We start from the raw sequence: 13,867 nt of genomic DNA, 5'->3' as shown, positions 1-13,867 counted from the left end.
AGTTTTAATGTGTGTTGGGGATGGATTAGGTGGAAAAAACTCTTCAAGAAAAGGACAATTTTGTGGTGTGCTGCAGTCTTCTGCTTCTATAAGTGAAAGCTTGATATTTACAGAATTCCACAAATTCATTTTTTTCTACTTAATCAAGAATGAAAATAACCACAACTTTCAAAGACTCAAAAGCTCACCTAGGACAAAACAAACTGCTGCTTCATACTTTGGTTTCAACCACATGGTCTAGCTACGCTTTAGAAAATACCTGAAGTGGACGGGAGGGGTTGGAGATGTCATTAGGAGCAACTGCTCTGAATAGCCAGAAAGTAATCAAATGCAGCTTGTGAGGAACAGGATATCAAGGGTTCAAGCATAGGGCACGAGGAAGAACCACGTTTTCCAGTCTGGGCAAAAACATGGCTAAAATCTGACAATGCTGTAAAAGACATTTTTCCTACGTGAAGGAGGACTGCCTACCTAAACAATTAAAGGATGATGAAACACCACAACATAAAGAAAGAAAAAAAAAAAGAAAGGCTGGTTAACATCTTTATTGGAGTATAATTGCTTTACAATGGTGTGTTAGTTTCTGCTTTATAACAAAGTGAATCAGCTATACATATACATATATCCCAACCAGCCTTTCTTTTTTTTTTTTCCAACCAGCCTTTCTTAATTGGGTTCTAGGAGAGAATTCCGACCCACACAAAATGCTATGAATGACTCTTCTCGATTCTGCAAATGACGGTACACAGTTAGTGCTATTCTAGGTGCACAAGAGAGAAGTTAACTCGTTACATAGGATGGATGCTGTAAAGTGTGAGGGGTTCATTAGGAATCCCTATTGAGAAGTGCTGCCCAAATCCAGAAGCAATACTGACGTGGGAGAATAAACCCTGGAGGTGGGAAAATAAATCAAAACCCTATAGGGACTTCCTTAGTGGTCCAGTGGCTAAGACTCTGCACTCCCAATGCAGGGGGCCCGGGTTCGATCCCTGGTCAGGGAACTAGATCCCATTGGTCGCAACTAAGAGTTCGCATGCCACAACTAAAGATCCCACGTGCTACAACTAAAAGATCCTGCGTGCCGCAAGTAAGACCCAGCAGAGCCAAATAAATAAAAAAGAAAAAGAAAAAGAAAAAAAAAACCTCATATAGGGCTGGCCTTCCTACTGCTATTCTGGGGACTTCTAGGCTGTAACACACACTCAGGCTCCAAGTCTGTCACATGAATGGGCCACACGGGGCGCTGGTTACATATTTATCCTCTTATCTCTTCTCCCCTTTCCAACTTGGGTCCAGGAGAACCTAAAGCATAACTCTTGCATAAGGTTGACATATAAAAAATAGAGCAGCTGAAATACCGTAAATATAATTATTCAACAAATGTAGAGCAAAACGGCAGTGGTGAACGGGATAAGCGAGATGGTGTTCATTGCTCCTCCACTATGAACTGGCTGTGTCATCTCAGGCAAGTCGCCCATCTAACTCCACGACTTGTGTCTATAAAATGAGGCAAATCCTACTTTGTTTGCCAGAAGGAAGGAGGCTGGCTCAGCTGACGTGGAAAAAATCCCTTCCAATTCCAAGACCTAGAATTCTGAGGAGTTGGCACGTCTATAGCTATTCTCACCACCTTGCAAGCCAAACATTTCCAGCTAACTCTTTTGTCAGGTCTCCTACCTTTAATGTGCCATTATTTCCATGGTAGACACACTGCTTCCTAACACTAGGCAGAAAAAAAACAGCCGGAAGAAGAGCACAGAGAGCCACACAACTCAACCTCTGTTGCGTCTCTTCAGTCTCTTTAAACCCCCAGATGGGGGAAATCAGGATTGCTGGATTCTTCCTCCTCCCTTGACCACCCCCCTCCCCGCCTTTTTGAGAAAACTCCCTCTCATTTTTTTCTTTCTTAAAAAAAAAAAATCAATACGTGTATATCATTTAATATCTCAAGTAGCGATCCCGCCCCTTCCCATCTCAGCCTCTCACTCCCCAGAGAAATAAACCTTCAATTCTTGTGGCTCTTTCTCCTTGTATTTCTCTCTCCATCTTTTTAATAGCATCTTGTTAATACTACTCTTTCCTGATTTGCAGCTTCGGATATTATTTAAGGCCTTCTTATTATGGAAGATGAAGACTTAGCTATTTTATACACCCCAAGTATCTTTCTATAAAGCAAATATTTCCCTAATCCCCCAGCTTTTAGAGACAGAATCCAGCCACTCAGCACAATGACAGCTGAAGCACCGACAGCACTTGACCACAGATTCTCAACGAGTCTGCTCTGGAAGTACGTGTACCCTGCAGCTGCATTCTCCCAAGATCGTATTAAAATTCTCCTTGTCTAGCTACGAAGATGCTAATAACATCTGTAAATGATTTTAGAGCTCTGCAGCAGTAAATAAACCACCAGGTTTCAATGGATCCAATCCTACAAAATAGGAACTTGGAAAATTGTTCATTAAATGGCTATAAAACCCAGAGCCTCTCTAGTTCTATATAGTCCCTTTTACTCACTGCCTCCCCATCCCCGATGACCCCCTTCCTTGTGGGTCCCAAACCGTCTGGGCCCAGAGTCTTCAACTGTAGGGCGCCAGGAGAATGTCAGTCCTAGGCTGGGGAGCAAAGCAGCTCGGCCTCTCCGCGGAGCTACACTGTCCATCTCTCAAGTGCACATGGGCCTCCTCCACAAGACACGCCAGAGCACGTGTCTCCCCCACAAGACAAAAGCACAACAGAGGGGCAGACTCTCGAGGGTCCTTCCATTCTGTCCCTCTCAAGGCTCCCCGGCTCTGGGGAGAGAAATGAAAAGCTGTCTGCCAGAGGCATGGATGAGAGTGGGCTGACTCTCAGCAGGGCCCCCAAATGCCCGCCACAGAACGCTAGCCTTTGTTGTCGTCGCTTTATATCCTTCTGCATTACTCATCTTACAAATTTGTACCAAATGGCTCAGGCACTGGAATTCCCTCCCACATCCGTATTTAATGCCGGGCACACCCTGGCCACCTAGGTATTTGCGTTCACCTCGACGGATCACGGTATCTGAGGTCTCCCAGGGAGCAGAGGAGACCGTGCGGGGTGGAAGGCAACAAGGAGCATGAACAGCCAAAGGCTTGGAGTGGGTGATGATGCTTGGAGCTCGTCTCCTAGCTGTAGATGCGTCGGAAAACACAGCGAGAAAAATAGGACATGAAGCTACTGAGAATCCCTCAAAATCACCCACCTTCAGATGGTCCCCCAGGATAGCAATAAAACCAATGAGTAAAATATGAAACCCTAGGATTGTTACATACTCTATTGGGGTTCAGAGCACACATTTATTGAGCACCTATACAGCAAAGCTTTATAAGGTTGTAGAGACTATAATGAGGACTGCTTCTAATTAGATGAAGAGTCATTCATTCAGCAGATAAAATACGAAAACCAAAAAAAGCCGCAGGCTTTCAAGTAGCAAGAGAGAAATAAACAAGAGTCCTAGGAAAACCAAAAAAAGCCGCAGGCTTTCAAGTAGCAAGAGAGAAATAAACAAGAGTCCTATGGGATTTGAAAGAAGAGAGAACAATCATAATCGGTTCAGGGAGGAATACTAAGACACATAGATGGATAAATAGCCCAAGACTCAGAAAATCAGAGCGGTGGCTAATCTGGAGTCTCTGCCGGCGGCTCCATCAGGAAAGATGTGGACACACACCAGGCTGGTGGCAGGAGAGGCGTGGCATGACTGCAGAGGCAACGGTGTTGGCGACTGGCAAGACGCATGGGCGGAGTATGTGTGTATGTGTCCGCACACGCGTGCACCCATGCTAAGCCGGACGCTAATTACCATCCTGAGAAGGCAGGGGGACAGGCTAGTTTAGGGGCTGAGAGTCAGGAAAGTATGAGACAGCCCATGCTTGGCGAGCACCCAAGCCCAACAACTTCTCCACGGTGGGTATGGGGGTGCCCCTTCCTCCACTTCATCCCCCAACGTGGAACGTGCATCCATATGTTGTCCAATGTCCTATTTTCCTCCCGGTCCCAAGGAATCCCCTGAAAGAGAGGGAAACCCCTGGTTCCAGCAGCAGAAACAAAAGATCTACTCCTGGTTCCTCAAGTTATGTCTCTAAAGGTTTTCTCCCACATACACTGTTCTCTTAGAAAATTCTCCTTCTGGCTCGTCATTAAGTTGTAAGAGGCTCTATCACCATTTATACTCTTTCTGTAATAAATGAGTTCCAAGTTCTAAACATCTGTCTTACCAAGAGAAGTTTTAGAACGCAACAAACCTTGGGAAACTATAGGCTACACAGGAGTTAACGCAGCTGCTCTCTTCCATGGCTCCAGCTTTCAGAAATCTCCCTGATTTCTTAGGACAAAATGTCTCACGACAGGGAGCTCGTGAACAAACAGGAAACCTGGCGCATTAGGCCCTGACGACACTCCCATCCTTACATGGGATGTTGCTACTAGTCGATGGCTTAATGACTGGGATTGTCTTGGGGAAGGGAGGTACTGTTATTAATAGGCCCCTGTTTGTAAACAAGTGGAATGAAGGCAAGGATCATATACATCAGGGCCCACAGGGAATGCAATTAAGTCGCCCTCCTCCTGCAGTGAGTTTCCGAGTGTCTGGAAGCAGCGGGGCTGTTTCTATACTTCCTTCCAGGCATTCGGCATTACCCTAGAGCAGCACATTGATTCCCTGTGGATTAAAGGACAAAACCAGGAGGGATGCTGGCTTCCATCATCAGCCTGTTCCCTCTTGCCCTCTCCTGCTTCCATAAATCACTTCTGGCAGGTAGCTGGGAAGCAGCTGCGAATGACAGTTTTGCTCTGGAGCACAGGAAGCCACCTTTTAACCCGCCTGCTGTTGTTTGTCTCTCAAAACGTGACAAAGGAACAGATGTAAGCAACATGCCAACTGTCGAGAGGATCTGCTTGGAGCGCTATAGGAAGCCTGCTCAGGGCCACATTACACCAGCCGCTCTGCGGAGGCACAACTGAGTTCATTTCCTGACATATCCCCCCCCGCCACGTTGCCCCCGTCCCAAGCACTCTCTACTCATGTCAGGCCGGGGTCTGCAATGCTCAGGCAACTCAGTACACGCATTCCTGCTGCCACCTTCGCTCCTCGCCTCGAAGCCCGTTCCCAAACCCTGTTCCAATGCCACCGAGGTCCGGCCCAGCCTCAGCTCCCAGGGGTCTTCTCTGACCCCCACACCGCTCCTTGTAAAAGGACCTTGGGCCAGAGCACTTTACAGTCTGTGCTGGCTTCTAAGCTTCTCACAGGCCCATCTCATCGCTGTCCTGACCACCCGGTTACCTCCATGCGGGCTGGAGCTGGGTTCACACACCTCTGTCTTCCCAAAGTAGTGTTTTTCAAATTACTAGTTGCAGGATGAGTGGGTCGGGAAGCAAGTTTAAAGGGTTGCAACTAATATTTAAAATATTAAATAAAAACACAGCTTATAAAAGATACTCTTGGGACAACTGAGGAATTATCGGGGAACTATTAGATGATATTATGAAATTCCCATTAATTTTCTTAGGTCCAGTAATGGTGTTGTATAGGAGAACGCCTTACTTTTACGCGATGCATGCTCAGGTATTTAGAGGCGACTTACTTTCAACTGGATCAGCAGAAAAATTATGTGTGTGCGCGCACGTGTGTAAGTTCACACACATGCACAGATAAAGCAAATGGGGCAAAATGTTACAACTGTTGACTCTAGGTGTTCAACTGTGCTATTCTTTAAATTTTCCTGTATGCTTGAAAAGTTTCATAATAAAAAGAAGAAAATAAAAAGGAAGAGAAAAAAATCACAATGCAGGGAATGAAATACGATCTGGTTTGGGATATCTATGGATGTGTGTCCTAGGTTACAATTTAAATGTATTTCTTCCTGTGGGTCAAGGCCGAGACTTTGAAATGCTGCCCTACAGCTCCTGACAGCACGAAGCACACAGCAGGTGCACACTGAACTGTTTGTTTAATTAACTTCTAAAAGCACAGAATTTTAGTGAAGGGGCAAGCTGAGAAATCATTTTGTCTCCAGTTACATCCCATTAACTCAAGCTGTGTCAAAATATCCAAGCCGTTTCCTGCCTTAGCACACTTGGCCCTAACCTCAACTCGGCCTTCAGGACTCTCTTATCAGATGTTTAATTACTCATCAGGAAGGCTACTCCCCTGCACCGCACCCACCACGCAAGGGAGGTTGGGGGAGCTGGTTGTTAATGCAAGACTCTGAGAGTAGGGTGACCAGTTGTCCCAGTTTGCCTGGGATTGAAGTATGTATTTTGCTGGACTAGGGACTTTCGGTGCTAAAACTAGGACCGTCCCAGGCCAACCAGGATGGCTAGTCACCTTAAATGTGAAGGAAGACTGGGAGAGAGCCCTGGACAGCTCTAGGGCAGCTGATACTATGTGTCTTGTAGCATCACGGCAACATGAGGGACCAGGGAAAACCCGGGGCAGCAAGATTATGACAAGGCAGAGATCTCCCTGACAGCATCCCAACAGCAACAGCAAATACCAAATTGCCAAGTGTCTCTCATGCCCCTAAACAGAACCTCTCTCTGATTATTCACCAACGCATCTGGAAAGCAAAGGACGATGGGAACTTACTGTAAAAACGTCATCATCACCAAGCTCAGCCTCATTATGGATGGTGGAAGAAGATGTCGTTGAGCCTAAAAAGACACGAAAACCACAAAAAGGTGTTTCTAAAGAGGATAAGTCAAAGCCAATCATTTAAAACAGTATATTTAAATAAACCACATCCTATGCCTTTCACATGTGAATCACCAGCAGAAATATGTTACCTGGGAATTAAATGCTTTTAATTTACCCTTCTTAATTGACTCTAGCCAGCATGTTCCCTGAATGAACTTTGCCTACGGTTGTTCCCAAATCAATCCCTCAAACTCCCTCAATGGCCACTGGAGAACAAGTACACAGAGAGGCACCACAGAGGCCATGCACCACGATAGGCCTCCACCAGTGACCCCCATGCCCGCACTGGGTAGTGGGAAAAGCAATGGATGGAGAACTCCAGGTTGGACGGGCCACAACCTCACTGCATAACTGGACTTAGAGGTCAGGGCTTTTCATTTACTCACGAGGGGATTTGACTAAATAGCTAGTATGGTTGCTTCCTGTGCTGAAATTCAGACACTGTACTCTAAACCCCAGACTGTGGGAGCCACCTTCTAAGCTGATACCTGGGCAAAGAGGTTTTCTCTTGCAATACTAGGGTATCGATGAGTTTTCTTCGTTTTTGCGGGCCAACATTTAGGCTCATGTCAGAAAACCCAGTGTATTCCATCAGGGAAAAAAATGGTCATTTAGGGTTCAATTGGTTTATTTGTTCAACGCTTTCTTCATTCTGGTAGGCAAATCACTATAACTTCCCCTTTTCCTTCCTAATACCACTCTGTAATGTGTGGATCAAATCAACTGACACTGTTAATGGCCAAAAGGAAAAACATACTTAAATTTGCATGTGATAGATCTACCAAAAGGGAAATTTAGTCTCTATCTTCTCCTTTTCTTCGTTATGTCTTACAAAATGTACATTTGGAAAATATTTTGCTATTACATGAAACTGAAATCAACAGACTTGCTCAGAAAGGAATGAGAAACATTTACATTTCCAATGAGGGATCACAGGAGGAAAAACAAGTCCCACAATACCCTATGCGCAATTCCTATTGATATCTGAGGATTTTTCTCTACTATTTGAATTACACTAGTCAATCAACGTTTAAGGCAAGTTTGATAGAACAGAGCTAGGTAGAGTGTATACAGAGAAAAAAATTACAAGAGAATCAAATTTTGTGTGTAGCTTCAGTGACTAAGTACATGGACATACTGCTTCTACCAATAATACAGGAGCTACTTTCTCTTCTAAACATTTAAAAGCTATGTTTAATAACAAGATTTTAAACATTTGCCACTTGTGTCAGATCTATGATGTGAGCACTGGCTGTTACTCATTTTGGCCACCCTGGGATTGCAGTTCCCTGATTCGTTTTCCAGCCAGAATTGTCTCCCTGCTGATGTTAAGAGATTTTTCTTTTGAGATTTGCTTTTCTCTCTTCCCCCAAATCCGCAATGAAGAAAATGACTTCAGAACATATTTATTTCATATACAAATAAAACACACATTCTTTTGTGATTAATCTCCCCAAATTCTGAATTTGGCTTTACCATGCCTTGCTTAATATTCCTTTATTCACAGGGCCCTGGCTATGGAACCTTGAACCCTTTGATTTGATAACTGAATGTGTCAAAGTGGAGAATTTGTGTGTTTGGACTCTGTGGACTCTAGAAAAGCCCACGAGAACTCACTGCCCAAGAGCCTTCCAGGCCACGATTAAATGCAACACAGTGTTTACCAGCTGCTCACCCATGGACTAAGGAGTCACAGATCCCTTCGCCTTTTCAGTGGCAGATGTACCCCCTGGGCTCTCCTTACACAACAGTGGGAAGGCATGGAGATTTCTGGGCCCATTAGAATCTATTCTCCACCTCTGGACCAAATCTGACCAAAGCGGTTTCTCAATAGTCAGGGAAAGGTAAAACACATCAAAAAGTCATTCACATGGAAGTCTAGAACTTGTCTTTTCAGAGCAGAGTCTAAAAACCAATTGGAATCACTCATTACTCTGAAACCCATCTCCTTTTCCCCTGCACTGTCACTTAAAGTTTTTTTCTCCTTGGATGTTCCTAAAGTTTTGGCCTCTACTGACCTGGCCCCCAACCTTCCTGCAAATAATCCACAAATATATGATGGCAGACAATTCCGATTAAAAAGAACCTGGCAACTTCCCATAGTCCCACTGAGAATGCAGCGATAAATTCAATACCTTCTATAAGGTCTTCGATTGCTTTCCTCACTCCCCTGTCAAAGGCTCGAGCATCAGCAGGGCTTTGGAAAGTAAGTCCAAACTTCCTATTGTCGACCTTCCAGTGATGAAAGGTTGGGTTGGCTTTGGTGTAGACCAAGTCCTTTCTCACATAGCATTCCAATACCACCTGAAGGATTGAAACACACAGGCGGGTTACTTGTTAAATCGTCATGATTGTGTCTGGTTACAAAAATCTAACTAGGAACCATTGTCCTTGGTGGCAACTAACGAAAACCCTCCCCTCTGCCTTCACGTTATCTTTGAAGGCTTCTTGGAGGAAGGCTTTGTCTGCCTCTGTTGACCATCCACTCCTTGCTACCCCGCACCCTTGGTGGTCCTCGCTGTATTGCTGTACCCCTTAACCATGCTCTTCATGTCACTCATTTTCCTTCCTCCTGCCCCTGACTAGGGGGCACTAAGCTGAGGTCCAGTCTTGGGGCTTTGCTCTGTTCCAGGTTGACTGCTTCTACATCAGGGGTCTCAATCTTCCTTCTCCTGTCCTAATGGGTGTCTCTCAGTGACCTCAAATTCAACAAGCTGAGAAAATAACTAACTTGCTCTGAAAATTCTGCCCCTAGTAACTTCCCCTTATCTAGCAATGCCAACCCCTCTCTGTTCATTCTCTCTGGCTCAAATCTCCGTGGTTTTCTGTTGTCTCTTCGGCTTTCTCTATCCCCTGTATTATTATTCACCAAGTCCATTTCATTTTTCCTTCAACATCTTTTGTATCAACCCTGTTTCAATTGCTACTACTGTGATCTAGGTCTCTACCTAGATCTAGGTCTCTAACCTTTTATCTGGATTATTAGAACAATCTCCAAATTTCTAGCAATCTCGTCTCAGAACTGCCTTTTTACTAAGCTACGACTTTGAGCAGATTGTCTTAGACCTTTGACCTTTTTATCTCTAAAGCGGAAGTAACACCAACGTTATCAATGAACGTACACATGAACATGCTTTGAAAACACCAAACAGTAAGAAACCTAACAGGGTCATACACGCTTCCCAGTATATCGCATTATGTTTTACTCTTTTATTTACTTCAGTTTTTGTCACCTTCACAATTTAGTACTTGGTCTCATATTATTCTCTAACAGTTTCGTGTGCATTAGTCTTGTTCCCCTAACTAGACTGTAAAAGATCAAGATGTTTTATAAAATAACTCCCTCTGTGTGTAGAGTGCTATTGCTGGTAAAGATACCAGAGTTTAAGATTATAGAATAAAAGAGGCATTGCAATCATGTGAATGTAAACTCCAGTCTTTATTCATAGAAAGCTCCAAAATATTGACAATATTTATTTCTATGGTTTCATTATATATATATCAAAATGATTTTGCTAAGTTTTACTAGCTTTGATCTTGTTCTGGCAAAGTTCTACATTTAACAAAATGAGATCTTATTAATTTTTAACCAAGTGAGAGAATAAAGGCCTGCCTAAATTAATAAAAATTCCAATTAGAGAGAATATCTTTAAATGAGTACAACTTTCAAGAATACATCTAAGCAAACAGAAATTAAGCATTGCCTAATAAATGTTCCCTAACTTAATAGATGAGAATAATAGTCTAATTGGCATGTCAAATAGCAGTCCCAAGCAGTTAACTTTATTCCACTGTATTGAAAGAAGACAACAGTCCCCTCGCACAGTTCTATTTATGATTAAATTGCTTACTATGGCCATTTTCCCCTAAGAATAGCACAATGATTAAATGTCAGCCCAGCCCAATTCCAAATTGGGGAAATCCAAATAACCAAGGCTTTAACTAACAAATGTTATCTATTTTAGAATTTAATAGTCTCAATGCAAAGTCTCAAAATAACCTTTTTTGTAAAAACAAAGACTTCTGGTTTTCTCCATATTTTTGGGGTGAAAAAAATTGTCTTTGGTTGACATTTTCTGAGTTTAAGATTATTCCAAAGGTACATCTTCCTAGAGAAGTGTAATAAGTTCTTGGAAAAGTAAAGTTCAGCCACCTAAATTATGTGAGGGGGAGGAGGCCAGATACCATTCCTTTGTTCTCTTAAACAAAATTACATCATTACCTATCTAAGTTTAATGACAAAAATGAAAACGTTCAAATGCTTTCATCTTCCTAACAGGTATAATCCCTCTAGTGAAGTTTTGGCATAATAGGTATCAATCTTCTAAAATGAAGTTTAGGCATTGACTTAAAAGTTGAGAAAGGCTTTTAAAAATAGCTTTTTAAATGAGATGCGTGGGGAGAAAAATAGTGATTATATATTCTTGTTGGCGGTTTCAAAAAAATTGATACAAGAAATCCATATTGTAGAAGATTTAAGTAATTTAGGTGAGTCCAAGAAGGTTCCATTCTTGCCCATCTCACCCTCCCTACCCTCAACACCTCTCCCCCTCTCCAGAACTGCCCACTGTCGGTATGGTAGACACAACTCCAGTTCCCTTCCTGCAGCTTCTTTACATACGCATGTAAGTTTGTGTGTGTGAGTCTGTTTAAATGTAGCCAAACCTATAAATTGGTCTTCAACTTGCCTTTTCCCCAAAAACATGTCTCGGAGATATAGGAAGGTAAAAAGGATTCTGTTTAGTGGCTGCATAAATAATATTCCTCAGTATGGATATATTAAAATTATTCAGCCATTCTCCACACTAATGGGCATTTAAGTCATTTCTAATTGGTCGCTTTTACATTGTCTAATGCTAGAATGAACATCCTTGAACGTGTTCTCAAAGTTGGGTCTCTTGGGAGCCTTCCCTCTGCACCCCCAGGTCCTTTCAGGGGGTCCGGGATGGCAAAACTATTTTCATATATTAAGACATTTTTGCTTTTTCATTGTGTTGCCAGTTCTGCTAATGGTGCAAAAGGAACGGTGGGTAAAACTGCTGTGCTGAGGCATGAATCAAGGCCAGGCAGTGGCACCAAACAGTACCAAAGTCACCGGATTCACCACTGTCACATGGTCAAAGTAAAAAAGGCCAGTCTTATGGAGGATTGTCCTTGATGAAGCAGTTAAAAATTATTATATCTTGACCTGTGAATACACATCTTTCATCTCGTGTGATGAAATGGGAAGTACACGTAAGTGGATTCTCATATCTGCTTCTGCATTTGATCTGCTGTAATACGTTGCTTTGGCTGAAGTATGGGAAGAAACTCTGGCTTTGCACAAATGCATAGTTAGAAAAGGGAAGAGTATCTCTCACAGCCTTTTTACTTCTACTGCATGGGGAAGAATGACGATTGTCTCAAGGAAAAACGTGTGTAATTGCTGCAGTTGTGAGTTGAACTAACTACTTTCCTCATGGATCACCAGGTTTACTTGAAAGAACAGCCTACAGGTGAACTACGGTTATTCAGACTTGGGTACTTGGCAGACATTTTCTTGAAGATGAACACAGCAAGCCTGTCACCTCAAGGAAAACAAGGAGATATTTGTTGCCAGTAATAAAATTTCAACTTTCAAGTGAAAATTAGAATTTTGGACAGCTTCCCAATACTTAAGACTTTTCTAATGAGATCAGTGGTGATATTAAGAAATGTGATTTTTGATATTGTAGAATTAAATGTGTCAACATTTGGAAGATCTGTTTAACTCAGTAAACGATTATTTTCCAAATGACCAACGCATGACATTACAAAATCAGGAATGAGTAAAAGATCCATGCAAAGAGAAAGATAAACCAGTGGATTTTAATGTAATAGAGTATAAAAAGGTCATTGATGTGGTTTCAGAGTCCACATTTAAGAAACTACTACAAGCCGAGTTTTGGTGTAGCATCAAAGAAGTATATCTACGATGGTATGAAAAGGCTATTAAAATATTTCTATGTTTTCCAACTACATATCTGTGTGAGGCTGGATTTTCTTCATATACGTCAATCAAAACATATGGCCACAGATTGAAAGAAAGAGTAGACATCAGAATCCAGCTATTTTCTATTAAGTCAGATATTAAAGAGATCTGCAAAAATGCAAAGCAATGCTATTCTTCTAATCATTTTTTTCTGGAAAATAGTTATATAGTTATTTGCCTATTCTTGCCTGTAAACAATGTCATTTAAGCTAATACTACTGTTTAATTAAGATTTTTTAAACAATTTCAGTTTTAATTTCTAGTATGGTAAATATTAGTAGCTATAAGCTACAAGATAAAAGCGTTTTGGGGTCCTCGATACATTTTTAGAGTGTAAAGGGATTCTGAGACCAAAACTCTCCAATAACTGTAGCTATCCATAAAGCTCTGCAGTCTATTTCCATAGGATAGGGTTTAGATGTGGAACTGCCAAAGTAAAAAGGAATACACAGTTAAAATTAATATCCTGCCAAATTGCCTTTCAAAGAGCTTTGCCAGCTGTAACTCCCACCAAATGTGTGTGGGAGTGCTCACAGACCTGCACTGGAACGATCAACCTTTTAGATTTTGTGATTCACCTTCATAAGGTAGTTTCTCACGGGATTCATTTCAGAAGTAAAATCCTCTAATCCATCTAAAATCAGATTCAACTCAGAAATTTTTAGTTGACATATAATTTCTCAGGAAAACTTGATTGTCTCCAACTCACAAAAAATTATCCAAATAACGACTTTGTGAATGGATATTTGGAACACAGACTTTTCCCGTAGAAACAATGGAAGTTAAGTTCACAGGCGTCAACACAGAAGTCAAGTAACAACAACAAAAACCAATGTGCTGAATTCTAGAACTGCACTCCATTGGAAAAACTACTGACAACAGTTTCTATCAGAAAAGGCTGGTTGTCCCGGCTGGAATACTGGGAACTCTGATACCATCCATTCTCTGTATTCCCAAAATGATCTCCACCCTCTCCTCCCCATTCCACCACTGAGGGGGAGGGGTGTCCTTCAACAACCCCACCCCATTTGCACGGCTTCCAGGAGGATTCATACCCTCCAGTGGGCAGAAATGCTGCATTACGTAAGCTTGGAGGCCAAAGGAGGAGTCACCATATTGCCAAAAGTGTGTGTGGGGTGGTGTGT

General features: G+C 42.4%; 1 protein-coding gene across 1 annotated transcript in view; it reads right to left on the bottom strand.

Moving 5' to 3' along the window:
* The window catches only part of SPRED2 (sprouty related EVH1 domain containing 2), a 121,471-nt gene that overhangs the window by 14,597 nt on the left and 93,007 nt on the right, over positions 1 to 13,867 (bottom strand). The window contains exons 4-5 of the mRNA XM_082426649.1: positions 8,848 to 9,016; positions 6,605 to 6,669 (exon numbers count right to left, since the gene is read on the bottom strand). Coding sequence (XP_082282775.1) covers positions 6,605 to 6,669; positions 8,848 to 9,016 — 234 coding nt within the window. The remainder of the gene's footprint in view (positions 1 to 6,604; positions 6,670 to 8,847; positions 9,017 to 13,867) is intronic.

This window comes from Balaenoptera physalus (genome assembly GCF_965194825.1).
Source record: "Balaenoptera physalus genome assembly, chromosome: 15".
Classification (NCBI taxonomy): domain Eukaryota; kingdom Metazoa; phylum Chordata; class Mammalia; order Artiodactyla; family Balaenopteridae; genus Balaenoptera; species Balaenoptera physalus.
The sequence above is the reverse complement of the archived record's forward strand: the minus strand, read 5'-3'. Positions and strand labels throughout refer to the sequence as shown.